General features: G+C 39.4%; 1 protein-coding gene across 2 annotated transcripts in view; it reads left to right on the plus strand.

The window, feature by feature from the left end:
• Positions 1-20,176, plus strand: part of ENGase (Endo-beta-N-acetylglucosaminidase) — a 203,048-nt gene that overhangs the window by 45,271 nt on the left and 137,601 nt on the right. For both annotated transcript variants that reach the window (XM_067149703.2, XM_067149704.2), the window contains exon 4: positions 10,858-11,023. In XM_067149703.2, coding sequence (XP_067005804.2) covers positions 10,858-11,023 — 166 coding nt within the window. The remainder of the gene's footprint in view (positions 1-10,857; positions 11,024-20,176) is intronic.

Raw genomic sequence — 20,176 nt, forward strand, 5'->3', positions numbered from 1 at the left:
CCTGTGGGACAAAATTCTGCCACCTCGGCATCCCCGAAAACAGAAGTAATTAGTGAGACGGAAACCCAGTAACTTTATTAGGGGATGCTGTAGGTATATATTATCACCACAGGGGTTGAATACAGGATATTATAATCTGCAAATCACATTCATAAACAAAAATAAACATCAATTACAAGTTTAACAAAGCAATTTGGAATAATGAAAGAAAAAAGGGGAGGGGCAATACATCATAAGGGATCAGAAGTTCCCTAAGAAAGAAAACATTTAAAACTTGGAAATCTTTGATCAGACCAGTTTCACTCACAAAGTAAAGAACAAGATTTGCGGTAGTGCCTGAGATCTAGTGTTTCCAGCAGGGTGATGATGCTAATAATATTTTAAGAACCAGTAGGGCACCTTGCCTTCTTAACATTAATGAGAGGAGAAATTGAAGAATTTCCACCCATCAAAGAATGAGAGTATCAGCAAAACAAAGGAGTGGTGGTGTGATTATTGTTTCGAGAGGAAGTACAACTAGACAAGCATCCTCTCTAAAACACTAATCAGAGAGAGAAAATGGAAGGGATTTGACACATTGAAAAATGAAGATATCGGCCAAAGAAAGACAAGGGGCACGAAGGACATGAAAATGAAAGACTCCCTGGATCTCGAAAATTAATAGCGTCGTGGTCGGAAAAGAACAAGAGTTGACCACGGGAGGTCGGATAGGAAAGATGAACGAGGGGAGGCTGACACAATTAAGCGAAAGCGAGGTGGGGGAACCGTGGTCGCCAACCCACACTTCCGAGCTGAGAGCTCCAGGTCTCCCTTTAGTTATGACATGCAGGAGATACTGCCCCCGCCCACAGTGTGAAGATCAGGTGCAGTACAGGTTTTCAGTTGTTTGCTGTAGGTAATGAGGTATTTGTCTCCCTTGTAGAATGTCACTTTTCCAGAACAAGAACCACTTCTTATACAACTAGTTTCATTGAGTTACTATCTCCGTCTGATAAGACGTAGGTATGGCACGAGTAACAGATACACGTTCATTTATTGAACTGTTGGTTGTGTAGTACTTACATTAAATGAGTAACTAAAGCACAATTCCACTGCTTCACAACAGCACCTCAGTTTGCAAACGTTATTGCGATATTTAGGCCTTGAGACTGGTACATGCTCAGTACCCAGCCGCACTTCTTACCCCACGTCCATGCGACTTCTCGTCAGACGACCGTAGTAGAATGGGCTCTCTAAATTTTCTTTCTGGTCAAATAGCTTTCCACCAGGCAAGTTGGCCATGCGGTTAGGGGCACGTAGCTGTGAGCTTGCAGCCAAGGGATAGTGGGTTCGAATCCCACTGTCGGCAGCCCTGAAGACAGTTTTCCGTTGTTTCCCATTATCACACCAGGCAATTGCTGGGGTGTAACTTAATGAAAGCTATGACCGCTTCCTCCCAACTCCTAGGCCTTTCCCATCCCATAGTCGCCATAAGACCTATCTGTGTTGGTGCGAAGTAAAGCAAAAAAAGAAAAAGTAGCTTTCCTTTGCTGCCTCACAATGACACATTAATCATTCCTTTTCTCATTCCAGGGACTCATTATAAGTTGACTGCATTAGAAATAACAAATATCGCAAAAATTGAAAAACTATACTGTAAACATGTTTCGTACCTTTACAACTGTAGATGAAAGACTGGCAGTTTTGGACACTTTATCTGTTCTAGCCCTGTTGTTGACTAGCAACATGTCTATGAAATATCAAGGGCATAAGGTATAAGTAAAAAGCTATGTATGTTGAGTCCTCAGACCAAAAGATGGTTGGGTCCTCAGTAGCTCCACCATCAGCAATCATACATGGCCTAGACATCACTGAAGAGGAATGTTAAGAAAATGAGGACTGCCATAGTTTCCTGTTGCTTTCTGCACATCTTTATTCAGTGCCGTAATAGATTATGTCCCATTCATTTATGCATATTCCTGTAATCTTTCTAATATATGCATAGGAAATGGAAGGGGAGCAGTGACTTACTGTGTGAGCGCGCATGGATAAAATACACTTAAAAGAAAGACAGGGGTCCAAAATTTCTGATTGCAGGCTTCATCGGTTGGAGGAGAATGGTGGTAGTTATTGTTGACAACTAGACACTACTCGGTGGTAAAGGGAGCGGGAGGGGGTCGGGCGGAGAGAGAAGATGAGAATGGATAAAAGGAGCAGTTATCTAATGATAAGGCCAGGTCTTCCCTAGATCTGAGTGTTGTGTACAAGGAACTTGGTATACAGTAACACAACATGAAGTTTATTACTCAGTAGTTTTATACAGTACTAGCAATATACCCGTGCTTCGCTACGGTATTATACTGAAATTTATAATTGAATGCTTATTGTTTTATATATAATCCGCCAAAATTCGCGATCTGACTCGTTCTCTGAGAAAATCCGCCAAAATTCGCGATCTGACTCGTTTTCTAATAGATTACGGCAAGTTTCCTCCCATCCTTCAATCTTTCTTTCCAGCAATCGATTTCGTACTTACGGGGCTAGGTCCGGGTATTCCACCCGGCCAGTTGGGTCCCTAAATCTTTGCCATCTTTTCCTATAAGCATTTTTGATATATATCAAATCCTTCAGGAGATCCGGCGTGGTGTCGTCTTGGGTGCCTTGGCGGTACTTAACCCGCGGTCGGACTGCATTCTTAGTCATTACCCGTCCAGTACCCATTTCCAGTGCGGTCCGCACATTTGACGACGGTCCAAAACATTATTATTATTATTATTATTATTATTATTATTATTATTATTATTATTATTATTATTATTATTATTATTATTATTATGTTCTGGACCCCACAGCAAGATGCAAGACCGCTACTTGGCGGTAAATTACATGTGCTGCCATTGTCATTGTTGAGAATATGACCAGCACTATTGTCGCGCGTAGGCAAGTGTGCGGGATTTCTGGCGATACGAATGACATACTTCCGTGCATTATTGACCTTATTATAGAGGTGAACAATAGGACGGTCAATCTCATTCTTATCGTTTATTTCAAATGTGTTTAAATTTTTATTTATATGCCAGGAGAATCTACTGTAATCTAAGAACGTTCTTCGAAGGAAAAGATGGCTCGGTTTATGATCAGAATAAGTACATCGAAAATCTAGAGCCTGTTTCCAGTCATTCCACAGGGTCAGGAAAGGAATGAATAAAGCCCCCATCTAGCGGCGACAACAGGAATTGTGCCGGCTGCCGAAACCTGTCGCACTCCTCTGGGGCAATGATTAATGAATGCCAGATGAAATGAAATGATATTGGAAAGTGTTGCTGGAATGAATGGTGACAGGAAAAACCTGTCCCGCCTCCGTTTTGTCCAGCACGAATGTCACATGTAGAGACCAGGATTTCAACCACGGTACCCAGCTGTGAGAGGCCGGCGCGATGCCGCCTGAGCAACGGAGGCTCCTTATAAATACATTATGAACAGCAAAATCAATTGGTCTCACCTCCGTTTACACCCCACCGCCGTTAAGTTTATTTACACCCCCCCCCCCCAAAAAACTAAAAGAAGGCGTGTTTCTTTATGTTTAAAGGAGATTCCAAACTCCAATGTTTACGTCTATTACCTTTAGTTTTGAGATAAAAATAATTAACTTTTTTCACTTTCACACTCCTCCCCCCCCCCACCCAAGTGAATTTTCCGGCAAAAAATACTTGTTTCTTTAATAGAAAAGGATCGTCTAAATACCAATTATCACGACTCTAACTTCTTCAGTTTTTTATTTATGTGTCCTCATGAAAGGAATTCAATTCCTTATCACTCCCGCCCCCCAAGATGATTCCCCCCCCCTAAACGGGTTTTTCTTTGTTTTTAAAGGAGAACCAAATACCAATTTTCACGTCTGTAGGTCCTAACAACTTTAGTTTTTATTAGATGTAAGTATTCTCATACAATTAAGTCAATTTTTAAATTCTTTCACCTTACCCCCCCCCCCCCCCCCCGCATTCATTGGATTTTTCGACAATAGGTGTTTCTTTACTTTTAAAGCAGATTCCAAATATCAAATTTCACGTCTGTAACAACTTCATTTTTGAGATAACAGTAGCCTAATTAAAATAATTCAACACCATTTTCAGTCCCTTTTACCCCCCTCCCGTCTCCACCCAAGTGGTATTTCCGAAAGCTAAAAATGCACGTTCCTTCATTTTTAACAGAGATAAAAATACCATTTTTCACTTCTGTAACATGTTAAGTTTTTGAGATATACTGTATAAAAATTACACCCCCCCTTGTCATCCCCCATTAATTGGATTTTCCAAAAGAAAAAAAAGTTTCCTTATTTTGAAAGGAGATCCCAAATACCAAATTTCAGGTCTGTAATATATTCAGTTTCTGAGATTTAAGTATCCTCATTAAAGGCATTCAACCCCTGTTTCACCCCTCCTATTGGGATTTTCTGAAAGAAAAAAAAATGTTCCTTTCTTTTTAAAGCAGATTCTAAATACCAATTTTTACATCTGTAAACTTTTAAAGTTTTAAGATATAGACACACTCATTTTAAAAATTCACCCCTTTTTCACCCCCCATTATTTGGATTTTCCACAAACGAAAAAATACGTGTTTCCTTATTTTTAAAGTGGATCCCCAATACCAATTTTCAGGTCTGAAATATCTTCAGGTTCTGAAATATAAGTAGCCTCATTAAAGGCATTCAGCCCTTTTTTCACCCTTTTCCACCCTTCCTATCGGGATTTTCCGAAAATAAAAAAATACATGTTTATTTTTAAAGGAGATTCTAAATACCATATTTTACATCTATACACTTTAAAAGTTTTGAGATATAGATTTTAAAAATTCACCCCCCTTTTCACCCCCCCATTAATTGGAGTTTTCAAAAACAAAAGTACGTGTTTCCTTATTTTTGAAGGAGATCCCAAACACTTCAAATTCACGTCTGTAATATCTTCAGTTTGTGAGATAGAAGTATCCTCATTAAAGGCATTCAACCCATTTTTCACCCCTCCTATTGGGATTTTCCGAAAACAAAAAATACGTGATTTTTAAATTTTTAATGAAGATTCTAAATACCAATTTTTACATCTGTAAACTTTAAAAGTTTCGAGATATAGATGCACTCATTCTAAAAATTCACCCCCTTTTTAACCCTCCCATTAATTGGATTTTCCAAAAACAAAAAAAATACATGTTTCTTTATTTTTAAGAGAGATCAAAAGTACCAATTTTCAGGTCTGTAATATCTTCATTTTCTGAGATATACGTACCGGTATCCTGATTAAAGGCATTCAACCACTTTTTCACCCTTTTTCACCCCTCCTATTGGGATTTTCCGAAAACAAAAAATACGTGTTTCCTTATTTTTAAAGAAGATTCCAAATACCAATTTTTACATCTGTAAACTTTTAAAGTTTTGAGATATAGATACTCATTTTACAATTTCACCCCCCTTTTTCACCCCCTTAGCGATGGAATATCCAAAAATCCTCTCTTAGTGAGCACCTACATCTTAATATAAATGTATCCCCAAAGTTTCATTTCTTCATGTCCAGTAGTTTTGGCTCGGCGATGATGAATCAGTCAGTCAGTCAGGACATGTTCTTTTATATATATAGATTTGCAAGAAATATAATGAAATTGTCTTGAAGCTTGATTGATTGCACACAGTTAATGCTGTTATTAAATGATAGACTGAAAGTCTGTGGCACAAATATATATTTACGAAGTGAGAGTCCTGTATACACATTCAAACCTATCTTGAGGAGATAGTCTATTCCACTAAGAAATGTCCTTGGATAGTCGAAAACTATCTGCTGTGGGATAAAAACCGTAACTTGTAGGGAGAGTCTCGTTAGTAGAATGCTAGTATTGGACTTAGACTTGAAAGGAACTGGCATCAATATCTTAATTCGCAGAATGCTAAGATAGTCGTCGGAGCACTGGTGAGGACTTGAGAGTGTAGCAGAATGCTTGACTTGGGGCTCGACGTGGCCACGGGAATCAGGGAAGATGAGGCAATGTCCGGAGGTGAGACCTCACGACCAGCAATCAGTCCACCTGTTCAAGACACATTTTTAAGAGGAATGCCTCCGTGTTTGACTTGCAGTGTGGTGCGGCAGTTGGACACTGGGGTAGTCCTCGGTAAGGCAAGGAACGTCGCTCCTGATATAGCGCTGGCTGAAGATGAGCATGCCAGGCGCAGTGCAGTCACCTCGTAGACTCTGGAAACATCGGTGATGCAGCGGGTTGCGGAGCTTGTAGGCGCGGAGCTTGAGGGCGGAGGACACACACACACACACACAACACTGAGCACCAGATGATATCCAACTTCAGAATCTCTAACGGCAAGGGGGCTTTAACTGTGAAACTGTCTTTTTTTTTTTCGAGCCAGTTATGGGGACAGAGGAACCATGTTATGGATTTTTCAATATTGTGGTGGTCACATATTTGTTTGGGTAGAATGTTGATATTTAAGCCAATGTAAAAAGCTGGTAGATGATGCTGAGTGGAGTGCAGTGAAGACAACTGTGTATGGGGGTAAAACTTTAAGGTAATGCTACTGATGAATGTAGTGCTGGGTTTATGTAGACAGCAAGTCTTGCAATGGTTGTGTTCACACAGGAAATATTGAGAAGGGGTTGGGGGCTGGTGTGGATCGTAGAGAATGTTTTTTCAGTGCGACAGGCAACTGAATATGACTGTGAACCTTTATGAAAAAAGATTGCAGGTGTGAGGTGAGGAGAAGAGAAGATTGAATGCTTGTTTTAAAATGTGATTGATTTTATGGAGACCAGGATAGTATGGGAATCTTTTTCCTTCTGTATTTTTCCTGAGTTTCTTCTAGAATCTGTAAAGTACATTTTCCTTTCTTTCCATTTTCTTGTGTTTATTTGGCTTTCTACTTGTCCTACACTCCTAAGATTGAGGCTTTCTCAAGGATGTAGATTTATGTACTGCTGATATGTTCATAGTCATTTTCTAGGATAACCCAACTTTAGTAGGCGTATGTCATTGGATCTTCTTTCTAATCCTGTCACAGTGTCTTATTTGATTTACTCAAGAAAGGGCACCTGAGCCGAGGCTCTTAACGGTGCAATACAAAGATTAAATATTGGCAGAGTATAGAAAATATTTAGAATAAATTAATACCTTATTTCTAAATACATTACAGTCTTAGAGAAGAGGAAACCCTTACAAACACAAAGGCCATCCGGAAAGTGGTACCCGTTTGCACAATAAAGACACAGGAGTAAATATTAACAAATATACACATTTTTATTGGAAAGAGCATACTTTACACTACTTCTCCACATAATCTCCAAGCAAATTTAGGCTTTTCTCATAATGTGGGACGAGTTTTTGTATTCCAGCGTCATAGTCCTCCACCGCCAGCATATTGAGATATGTAGTCACGGCTTGTTTAAGTTCTTCATCGCTGTCAAATCTTTTTCCCGCCAGAAAGTCTTTGAGCTTCGTAAAGAGATGAAAATCCGAAGGGGCCAAGTCTGGGCTATACGGCGGATGGTCGAAGGTTTCCCACCTGAATTGCTGCAAAAGTTGTTGTGTTATCACAGCTGCATGAGGCCTGGCATTGTCATGAAGGAGAATGATGCCTGTATACAATAGACCTCGCCGTCGATTTTGTATTGCCCGCCGTAATTTCTTTAATGTTTCACAATACGCATTAGCATTAATTGTGTCTCCACGGGCCATAAAATCACTGAGCAGAACACCTCGGCAATCCCAGAAAACGGTTGCCATGAGTTTACTGGTGGACAGAACTGTCTTGAATTTTATTGGTTTGGTTGGTGAATGAGCATGATGCCACTCCATTGACTGTTGTTTACTCTCAGGTGATGCATAACAAACCCATATTTCGTCCCCAGTAATGATGCGAGTCAGGAAAGAGTCTCCCTCATCGGAATAATATCCCAGAAACGTCAGTGCTGCAGCCATACGCTTGGTTTTGTGCTCCTCTGTAAGTATGCGAGGGACCCACTTTGCACAGATTTTTGAATAATGCAGATGGTCTTTGACAATTTCATGAACAATTGTTCGAGACACATTAGGAAAATGTTCACAGAGTTCAACAATTGTGACACGCCGATCGTTCCTCACGCATTCGTCTACTGCTCTCAGCAGTTGGTCTGTAATGATAGATGGTCTCCCTGAACGCTCCTCGTCGTGTGTATTCCCCCTCCCCAGGTTGAAGTTGTGACACCAGTGCCGAACGGATGACTCGTCCATCACATTGTCTCCATACATCTCCGTTAATTGGTGATGAATATCACAAGGTTGAACGTTTTGTGCATTAAGAAATGTAATCACGGCCCTCACTTCATAACTGGCGGGGTTCTCAATTTGTTTAAACATTTTAAACGATCACAGACACAACACAGGCAATGCTAGCGTCACGCAACCTCGCACAGAGCAGGCAGACAAGCCACTGACACGGTCTGACCTTGCCCAGTGGCTACCCGAGTAGTCATCGTTTCATGCGGCGCTAACGGGTACTACTTTCCGGATGGCTCTCGTATATAAGACCACTGTGCATTACTTGGTTTGTAAGATTTACTGCTCATTTCCTTTTGTCCACTGAATATTGAAAACCTGTTTTCCAATCTTTGACCGGGTCAGGGATGTAATGAATGAAACATATATAGGCTGTTGTTACAATGGGGTCGCCACTCCCAAGGTGATTTATTAATGACTGATAAATGCTATGAAATGATAATGGAGAGTGTTGCTGGAATTAAAGATGACAGGAAAAACCGGAGTACCCGGAGAAAAACCTGTCCTGCCTCCGCTTTGTCCAACACAAATCTCACATGGAGTGACCGGGATTTAAACCACGGTATCCAGCGGTGAGAGGCCGACACGCTGCCGTCTGAGCCACGGAGGGTCTCCACTGAATATTATTTTTGTTTAAATTTTGAAGTTGTTGTTGCCTGTTGTATATGTTTCCCGGTCTCGAAAGTCCAGAATAACGGCCAAGAGAATGTGTCGTGCTGACCATACGACCCCTCGTAATCTGCAGGACTTCGGGCTGAGCAGCAGTCACTGGGCAGGCCAAGGTCCTTTCAAGGGCGTTAAGTGCCGTGGGGTTGGGTTTGTTGTATATGTTTAGGGAGGCCATTGTACCCCTTCACAGAGTAGTGCCATAAGGAGTTACAACCATACTTACTAGTTTTTACAAATTTTGTATGGATTCCCTCTGCTCCTTGATTGTTATACGAGAATATGTCAGAATTTATGATACAAATAATGTTTGTATGAACCAAATTATGCTTAATTTTATATACCATCATAGGTGAAACTCTATCACGTAACATATGGAGTGGTAGAAGTCTGCATTTCTTATATAAATAATCCGTAGGTGTTAAGGGCGTTAAATTTTAAAGTAATTTTAATGCTCTTTTTCGTAAAATGGCAACTTTCTAAAGAGTTCCTTATTGCAACATCCCCGAACATGAATGATATAAGTCAGGTGACTTTCAATGAGAGCATTTATTTATTGGTGACAAACGGTCCCATGAGCCTTGTGTATGTTGGGTATTCAGCCCAAAGGCTGGTTTGATCCTCTACAACTCCACCAACAGCTGTCATAGATAGTCTAGGTGTCACTGAAGAGGCATACTTGGGAAATGAGGAGTGAGATAGTTTCCTGCTGCTTTCCTCACTGAGCCAGAAGTTGCTATTACATATCAGTCTGCCAAGCCCACTGAAATGCATGCACCACTCGACCCTATGAGCGATATTTTCACACTATTCATAACAGGGACTGCCTGCATAAGGAACGGTATTACTAGAATCACTCCTACCTCAGTCACTTTCATATCGTCAAAGCCAAAGATGACTGAGACAGGTCAATGAAAGTAACAAATTGGATATAGCCCATACCAGAAGACATAGTGGACTTTAAACACTACATCCTGCCAGCAAAGGCAACATGAGCCTTGTGTATGATAAATAGATTTTACAAACTTATGGTTGAATTTATATCTTTGTCTGTGAAGCACTCCAATTGCTGGACTTACTTTTTTTTTTCATATGGTTTTAACTTGCTCATTCCAGTCAAGCATTTCATCTATTTTTAAACCTAGAAATTTAGTAAATTGTACTGTTGGTAAAGGATGATCGAAAAATGTTAATGTAAGATCAAGAGGAGTTGCACATGAGGGGTTGTGAAAAATTATGTAGTTGGTCTTGATAAGATTGATGGATGGTCAAGTTGTAATAGGCTAATGTTATACTGTATTTTTACCTCAAGTTCTTTAGCAGAAGTACCAACATAAAAATATTTGTATTATCTGCAAAAAGAAAAAAGAGATAATTGTCCTTGTAATTTCAGGGAGCCTGTATCATTCACAAATATTAGAAATAAAATTGGATCCTGTACTGAACCTTGAGGAATTCCAATTGATATAAGAAGAGATAAACTTTTCGCATTTTTATATGAAACAAACTATGATTGGTCACTGAGATAATCCTTAAACCAGTTCATCGCTATACCTCTTACTCCTGCTTCTTCCAATTTTCTGATCATGATATTGTGATCAACTGTGTCAAAGGCTTTCCTTAAGTCTATAAATAACCCAGAAGCTAATTTTCGTGAATCAAGTGCTTCCTGCAGTCTAATGATAATATCCTCAACAGCATTGTATGTGCTGGAATTTGGAATAAAGCCATATTGATACTTATGAAAGTAATTATTCTTAAGAAGGAATTTTAAAATATTTTAATAATTTTTTCTAATATTTTGGCTAAAATGGTAACTGTATTTATCCTTTTTGAATGTTCCTATCCTAGCTTCCTATGAGTAAATCAGCTACTATTTATAAACATGCTGATGTACTGTATTTGTAGGACCTTCTTTGACAACTGTGATGGAATTTTTTTGAACTACAACTGGACAGAGAAGACACTACTGAACTCTGCAGTGAATGCTGGAGTCCGAATGTTGGATGTTTATGTTGGAGTCGACGTGTTTGGACGGAAGTGCTTCAGTGGTGGTGGTTTCAACACTTGGCAGGTATACAATTCCTTGTCTTACTGCTGAAGTTTTCTCTTTGGGTGGACTTGTCATATTTCTTCACAGTGCAATGACTATCTGTATGTCCATAGGAAAGATGTTCTGATAGAAAATGAAGAAACTATTTTTCTGGCCAGCTCACCAAAATAATTTGAATGTTATTATTCTTCTTTTTTTGCTTTTCCCATACTCTGGTGCAGTAGTTGGTGTGAGCTATGTTGCGCGTATGGACATGGCTCTATTTTACAGCTGGTTGCCCTTCTGATACCAACTCTGTATTCGCTATTGTATGTTGTGTGTGGATGAAGCGGAGTGTATTGAGGCAAAAACAAACGCCCAGTCAGAGGAAGAAAACAGATCCCTGACCTGGTTGTGATATCAAAACTGGCACCCTTGTACCATTCAGCCGAGAAGAAGGAAAAAATAATTTTAATATTACTACATCACAATGCTGAACAAGTCATTGTCACTCCTTTGTCTGCAACATGTGGTTGATGATGTTCTGCCATTATCTGGACATTGGTGATCAAATTATACACAAGCACCTAAATCCCTTATGCCTAAGCAGATCTCAGTTGTAGGAGTGATTATTCTTTTAAGGGCAAGAACAAGACAAACTCCCTCTCTTAACTATAGTGGGTTGGGGGGGATGGAAGAGTTAATTGGTTGGTGGTTGTGGTACTTTACTATCATACTGTATGTAGTTGCTATACACCAGCACAGTTACCATACTATAGTAACAACTACAGTATATGTACGTTAGCATCACTACCATACCATGATGGTATGAAGCTGTGCTTCCATACACTCCAGCATGTGAGAAATAGACTAATGTAATACCGAAGTAGCACTACTTATTGCCCCCTTTATACAGTGCTCCAGCTGCTCAAACACAAGAAATCCCAAAAGTGAACTGTTCATGTCTGGCGATGTATTATTCCAGGGCATTAAAATAACTTGTGGGATTGGAAGATGTCTGGCTAATGAGACACACAACAAAATTTAAGCTCACATTTATTGACAATACGCACTAAAATAACATCACAAGTACCAAAAAAAACCTGTTCTGAGGTTGGATTGGATATTTAAAGTCTCTCTTGTTTTAAAACTCATTAATTGACACTCTAATATTGAAACTTTACACTTGAAACAAGGGTCCTCCTTCATCAGATGAAAAATGTTACACGTGGCTAGGGTTTTTTGAAATTGAAGAATAATAAAACTAATTCATTCCTAGTCTATATTTGATAAATTAAAAGTGATCTCCTTAATCTGCTTCCTGATCAAGTCACATGTGTTCTGCCAAATAAATTCCACTCTGAGCTTATTTAATTCTATCCTCTCAGAAATGTTATGATAATAAACGTCAAGGATCTCTTTCTCTCAAATATCTCTTATGAATCCTTTTTACACTGTTTACAAAAAGATCAAATTTTAAATCCTTTAAACAATCTTATTCCTTCACTCGGCTCGACAATCTTCACTCTATTACATAAAATCAACTTCATGGTCCGTATCGCACTTTCACAGATTCACAACTAAATCTTTTTTTACTATCCACCTTGTTGATAAAGAACTATAGTTTATCCGACAACAAGCCCTGTTTAATGGTTTCAACAATAACATGATGGATAAAATAATTAATAAATTTTCCGAGAAACGATGACCTAAATTAGCGATCGAATGTAGTAAAACTGAGAAATACATCAAATTCACATATAATAATCTAAACATACATGTAATGGGCCCTGGGAACTGACCTAGGGAGAGTCTACGACCACCTTGAGACTCTGGCTAAATGGAGGTGTGATCCGAATATAAGAACTCAACAAGAGAGTTCTCTCTTAGCCTCTCTCACCTCAATTCTCCATTTCCTACCTACACATGGTGCCCCTGTTAAGCCGAGCAACCCAGTGGAAGGTTGGGTAACAACCCCAGCGGGAAGCTGGATCGGTGAGCAGAGTGGAATTGGGGGTCAGTGGAAGGCAAAGGGAAACCACCACTGTTAATTTTCCCAAGACAACCTCATGGCTTTACTCAATCATAAATCAGTATCCGGAGTAAGTTTCCCAGTTGGATCAATCCAAACCAACTTTGCGCATAGTTAGAAAGATTGCAACCTGGAATGTACGAGGTCTCTTACAGACAGGAAAACTGGCTATCGTTGAAAGAGCAATGAGTCTACATGATCTGGATATACTCGGACTCAGCGAGACACATTGGAAAGGTTGTGGCCACTTTGTCACTCACTCGGATAACACCATATATTTTTCTGGAAGTGAGGATCTCATTCGGAATGGTGTCACTGTAGTGATTCCTAAAATACTAGCCAGTGCTGTCGTCGGATATGAGCCTGTTTCTGACAGAATCATCTCCTTCTTCTCCATGTAGGATCAACTTCATTCTGGTTTATGCTCCTACTGCATTTGCACTGGATGAAGAAATCGATGAATTCTACGAGTTGCTGGAGCACACCATCAGAAAGATTCCTCAGAAGGAAATATTAGTCATTCAGGGTGATTTTAATGCGAAGATAAGTGAGACTATTGAAGACAATCATTTGAGACATGTGGTTGGAAGGCACGGTCTAGGTGTGAGAAATGAGCGTGGTGGGCATCTACTGGAGTTCTGTGTTGGCAATAACCTGTCTATCTGCAATACTCTCTTCCAACATCACCCACGGTGTTGATACACATGGATTTCTCCTGGCGACAGGGTTCGAAATCAGATTGATTTCATTTTGGTGAGGCAACGATGGCGGACTTCTGTACTGGATTGCAAAACCTATCCTGGAGCAGACTGTGGTAGTGACCACATTATGCTATCCATGAAAATGCGGATCAAACTGAAATTGACCAAGAAGAAGAGAGTGACACAGGTTCACATTACTGACAAAAGTGCTCTCCAAGATTTTGGGGAAAGAATAAGGCCAAAACTCCAGCAAGTACTGGAGGAAGGATCAGCCTCCCAAACATGGGATAACCTCAAGTCAATCATTAACTCTTCTCTCCCTGAACCATTTACTAATTCTTCCCAAGCTAAGCACCCCTGGATATTGAACACCACTCTACTGCTGATAGAAGAGCGGAGCATACTGAAGAAACGTGGCATTCAAACCAAGCAAGACGAAGAAGCATACAGTGAACTTTGCTGCAAAATACAGCGCAATTGCGGAACTGACAAGACGCGGTATCTCACCAGTATTTGTGATGAAATAGACCAACATCATAGGCTGAATCAAACACGTGTTCTTTTTAAAAAAAGTCAATAGCATTACCCATGAGTTCAAACCACGCACATGGGTGATTGAAGATGAAGATGGCAACCTTATTACTGATAAGAACAAGGCAATAGAGAGGTGGAAACAATACTGTGAAATGCTGTATTGCAAAGGAAATAATTCTGCTGAACAGGAAATTTCTATGAGGTATGATGAAGAACCTGATATTTTATTCACTGAAATTGTGAATGCTGTCAATCATTTGAAGAACAACAAAGCCCCAGGTATGGATGGTATTTCGGGAGAAATGCTGAAAGTGATGGGGGAGGAGGGCATGCGTGTTTTACATTCGGTATGTAATATGGTGTGGAAAACTGGTGAATGGCCCAAGGACTGCACAACATCAATACTAATCCCTCTTCACAAAAAGGGGTCTATAAAGGATTGTTCCAATTATCGTACTATCACATTAATATCCCATGCAAGCAAAGTTCTGCTGTACATAATAAATCAACACCTAAAACCATTCCTGCAACCTCAGATATCCGCAGAACAAGCAGGCTTTGTTGCAGGTAAAGGAACACGAGAGTCTATCCTGAACATGAGACAGATAATTGAGAAATATCGCGAGTTTTGTGTCCCTGCCTTTATCTGCTTCCTGGACTACAAAAAGGCCTTTGATAGTGTTATGTGGGACAAGTTGTGGCAGGTGCTAAAGGAATTTGGGGTTCCACTGCATTTAATATCGTTACTGAAAAGCCTATATAAAAAATCACGCAGCAACCATAAACGTGGATGGTGATCTCTCAGGCATTTTCAGTGTGACAAATGGAGTAAGGCAAGGTTGTATATTATCACCTCAACTCTACAACATCTATGCAGAGTGTGTCATCAAAAGAGCTCTCAATGGCTGGAATGGTGGAATCTCGATTGGTGGCAGAAAAATTAATAACCTGCGCTTTGCAGATGACACTTCCCTCATCGCTGGTATTGAAGAGGAACTTCATGACCTGCTTACAAGGGTGAAGAACACTAGTCTTCAGTATGGTCTAGAGATAAACATCAAAAAGACCAAACTAATGGTAGTTGATTGGCAAGGTCAAATCCAACTTGCGGGATGCCTAAAGGACCTGGATATAGTTAAGGAATTTGTATACTTGGGGTCTGTCATCAATGACATGGGAAGCTGTGATAAAGAGGTCGTGCTGCAATTATTAAACTTACTAAGATCTGGCAGAACCGGGCAATATCAAAAGCGACGAAGATGCACTTGGTAGAATCACTACGGCTGTGAGACCTGGACCATAAATGCTAAAGACAAAAAGCGCATTTGATGCCTTTGAGATGTGGTGTTGGCGGAGAATGCTACGTGTATCCTGGACAGAAAGAAGAACTAATGTTTCCATTCTGGACGAACTCTGCATCAAGAAACGCCTATCTTCCTGTGTGAGTGAGCGTTACCTTCAGTTCCTTGGCCACATTTTAAGATGAGACGGAGAGAACGTGGAGAGGGTAATTTTACAAGGCAAAATTGCAGGCAGTAGACCACGAGGAAGAACAGCAGGCACATGGATAGATCAGGCGAAGAAGATCACTGGGCTACCAGGTGGTGGTGATTATTGTTTTAAGAGGAAGTACAACTAGGCAACCATCCTCTATATAACGCTAATCAGAGAGGAAAAAATGGAAGGGGTCGGACACTTCGATAAATGAAGATATCGGCCAAAGAAAGACAAGGGCCACGAAGGGCGTGAAAATGAAAGACTCCCTAGCCCTCGCAAACCTAATAGCGTCGGGGTCGGAAAAGAACAAGGGTTGACCAAGGGAGGTCGGATAGGATAGATGAAAGTGAGGAGCCTGGCACAAGTAAGTGGAAACAATGCCAGGACTCAGCTAAGGGCCCCGTGGTCGCCAACCCACGCTCCAAAGTTCAGAGCCCCTGGGGCACTGGGCTACCACTTCAGATCATATTAACAAAATGTGAAAACCGCTCGGGATGGAGACATCTTGTCGAGTTTGCAACACGGAAATGATGGAGTTATGAGGTCACGACGTTCAGTAATGAGCACGACGACTAATGATGATGATGACATGTGATAAAAAAATTTGTTCAAGAGAAAAAATTTCAGAATTGCATTTTCCACCAATAACAACATGAAAGTATTTTCAAATATGATACAGTAAATCTCTCTGAAAAAGGTAAATTTTTGGATTCGGGAACAAATGAACTTACATGCTTTGAGTGCAAGAATACGTACTTAGGACAATCCGGCCAGAATTTTAAAATAAGATAATTAGAACATGTAAATGCTGAAAAGCATAGAAGATTCTCAGCTATGGGAGCACACGTGACTGCCACAGGTCATAAATTTACCAGCATAGAATAAGACCTCACCATCATAAATAAATTTAAAAAGGGCAGCTTAATGAACACCTATTAAGGTCTATACATTTATCTAAACCAACTTGTTAAAAAAAAATGATTACCTTAATGTGGCTATAGAGTATAATAACCCATTATATGATCAAATTCAGGTGTATTTGAAAATACTTTAAAAAGATTACGAAAAAAGAATTGGAATCTCTCCACCTCCAGATAGCCCTACAACGTGTTCCTCCCCCCTTGAAGCAGAAGGTAACAACAAGGAAGTCCATGACATGCCAATATCCCCCGCTCCCCCACCTCCTCAAGTATGTGAACAAGAAAGAACACATCACTTCTACACCAGACACGAGGCTGTAAAAAAGACAATAGAAACAGTTCCAGAGGAGAGCAGGATTAAAAGAAATAACAACTAGGAATTAGTGATATTATCATCTCCAATAGTAATAGTAGCCACATTATGAAACCTAGAATTCAACATTTACTAAAAAAATGTATAATTTTTAATTATAAATTGGCTTAAGAATAATCAAAAATATTATTTAAAAATCTTTAACATGAACTTTTTTAAAACAGAACATATTCTCTATGGACTATTGTACAAGTGTTTCCTTGACAACTTCTAGATTACAAAGCTTTCAATTGTAAAAAGGGTTTATATATATTTTCATGAGTATTTTGTTTTCAATGTTGTCATTTGATCTTCTTATGCTATTTTTAAAGACACTTACTCTCTTTTTCAATGTATGAATCCTTTTCATTTAACCAAAGTTATGTGGCTGAAGATGTTACAAAAATACAAAACATGTACCACTATTCACTAATAAGTTGCCATAAGCAACTAATGTATTGACAAGGTGGATGGTAAAAATATTTAGTTGTGAATCTTCATTCATACAAAATGTATCTATTTTTGACATTTTGATGGTTGATCTTCTCTCTGAGAATATTTTACGATCTGTAATTGATTCCTAACTGAAAAAAATATATTTAAAGACTTCCTTTCACAGTAGTCCCTATAGAAAACTGTAAGTTCAGTGATGTTAACGATTCTACCTTGTGGCAAAACACGAGTAGATCAGACAAGAGTAACGCATCATAATGGTGCATATTAACATGGTAATATACACAATTAGTGGAATAAGTCACCAGTTTCCCTTACCTCGGAAGTCTAATCACAAATGATAACCCTTGCAGCAAATAGATAAGAAGAAGAATAGCGCTTGCCAAACAAGCATTCAGCAACAAAAGAAATCTGACCAATATACATCTAGATATTGAGATTAGGAAAAGTTTTGTGATGTCATTTGTGTGGAGCGTACTCTTATATGGATGTGAATCTTGGACAATCCAAGAAGAGGATAGGAAATGGCTTGAAGCATTTGAGATGTGAGTCTACAGGCAAATGCTAAAGTCAGTTGGACTGAAAAAGAACCAACAAAGTATCCTGCGAGAAATATAGAAGAAGAAACAGCTGATGATAACAATACATAGAAGAGCAGCTAAATTCATTGGACACACAGTGCGTCATAATACCTTTCTGACCAATCTACTAGAAGGAAAGATCTTAGAAAAGAAGGGAAGAAGTCGACCTAGGAAGCAATTCATTCAAGTATTGATGCAAAACGTTGGATGCACCTACTGTGAGATGAAATGACAAGCTGAAGACAGAAGACAATGGTTGAAACGACAAGACATTACCTTTAGACATTGATTGATTGATACAACAATTACACATCTCACACAGGCAAGCATACAAGTAAGGCACACAATTTTTATGCTCTATTTGACGTTCTTTAACCCCATTTATTTTTAATATTTTTTTTAACATGCCCTAATCTCCTCTTTAAATCAGTTAAAGAGTTTACTATCTTCAATTTAATGGTTCGTGATAGATTAGTCTGGGAATCGCTTCGTTGCATTATATGATTCTATCAGCTTTGTCTCAAGATATTCATAGAACTCTGGAGAAGAACAATCACCTTATAAACCTTACATAAGATCATCATAATCTGTCATCTAAAGCAAGTATGTCACTCAGGATTATTTAATTTCAGTTGAGTATGCTTTGGAATGATTTTTATTATACTGGAATGGTTGCAAACAGGCAACACGTGCTCATCCAAATATCATCCCCATAAATCACAAATGCTACTGTAAGACTGGGTCAGTTTCCCCCATAGACTCTAATTAGGCTTTATCAAGGCCATGTGAGCACTATTCACTTCAGTAATACATCTCCAAAAGTACCATAAAAATACTCAGCCTCATTTATCATTTCATTTAAACACTATACCGATATTATAATTAAATCTGAATTATTATTTTAAATTATATTATAATTGTTATTTATCCGTAAATCTCTGGACAATTAAATGATGACCAATCATAATATTGTAATTTCTCTAAGATGATCGAATTCTGTTCCTTAGAAGTGAAGCTTCCACGGTGTGAAGAATTATTTAATTTAATTTCCGGGTTGAACCGTGTTGTACTTGTCTGCACATCACGTAGAGTTTGCCGACGTTTCGAATACATTGCAGTATTCTTTGTCAAGGCGACTGAAATACCCCTACTCGATCCGAGGTAATCAGTCTCCCAGGCAGAAATTACACCACTAGAGTGGCCCTGATGTTGGCCTTTTATATCGTAGCCTTTCTGGCTGACGTAAGCCCTGGCTGTCTCGTGAGGTTTCTGGAAAGTATTGGTCACAGCCAGGTAGTGGGGGCTTGCTCGCGCTGTTATGTAATGGGGTTGCGGCCCGTGTGTTTATGTTGTGGTCTATATGTCTTAAACTATGAATGATAGGCATCCAAGAATTACTGAATTTATATCCTTCTTCTAGATTTATGTTGTTCGGATGTTTCTTGATTTCGATAGCCTCGCGGATTTTCCTTTCCAGATTCCAAGGGATAGCTGCTAGGATCTTGGTCTTGTCAAATGATATTCCGTGCCTAGTTTCGTAGGAATGCTTGGCTACCGCTGAAATATCTGTGTTTTGGTTCTTGGTGTGACGGATATGTTCTTTTAGGCGGGTGGAGATCAGACGTTTTGTCTCACCTACATAACAAACTCCACAGCTACATTCAGTGTGATATACTCCAGGGGCCTGTAATTCTGTTGTGTCTTTTACTGGTGGTAGATAGCGGGCTAGCTTCCGGTGGACAAATACAACATAAAAACTATCTATAAACCTCACTGGAAGCTAGCCATTCCATGAAATTGAGGGTTATGACTATCCCACATTATTGTGGACAGGAATACACAATTCTCTAAAAATTCTGCTGTCACCTAACAGAAGTTTGAAGTGAAAAAGAAGCTCTAAATAGTGTAAACTGATAGCAAATACTGTAACTAGAAGAAAGATCATATAATACCCTACTGAAAAGAAAGATAATATTTATTAATTTGTACTTAAATTACGTTGATGGAAGTCTATTCTCCTGGCTGGTGTCTATATCTCCGGATGTTTCCCCTTTAGAATCATAGCTGCACTGGCATTTAGTTGCTCATCATAGCTGGTATGTCCTTTGGTGGATGTCTCTGCTTC

Source organism: Anabrus simplex, chromosome 6 (assembly GCF_040414725.1).
Source record: "Anabrus simplex isolate iqAnaSimp1 chromosome 6, ASM4041472v1, whole genome shotgun sequence".
Classification (NCBI taxonomy): domain Eukaryota; kingdom Metazoa; phylum Arthropoda; class Insecta; order Orthoptera; family Tettigoniidae; genus Anabrus; species Anabrus simplex.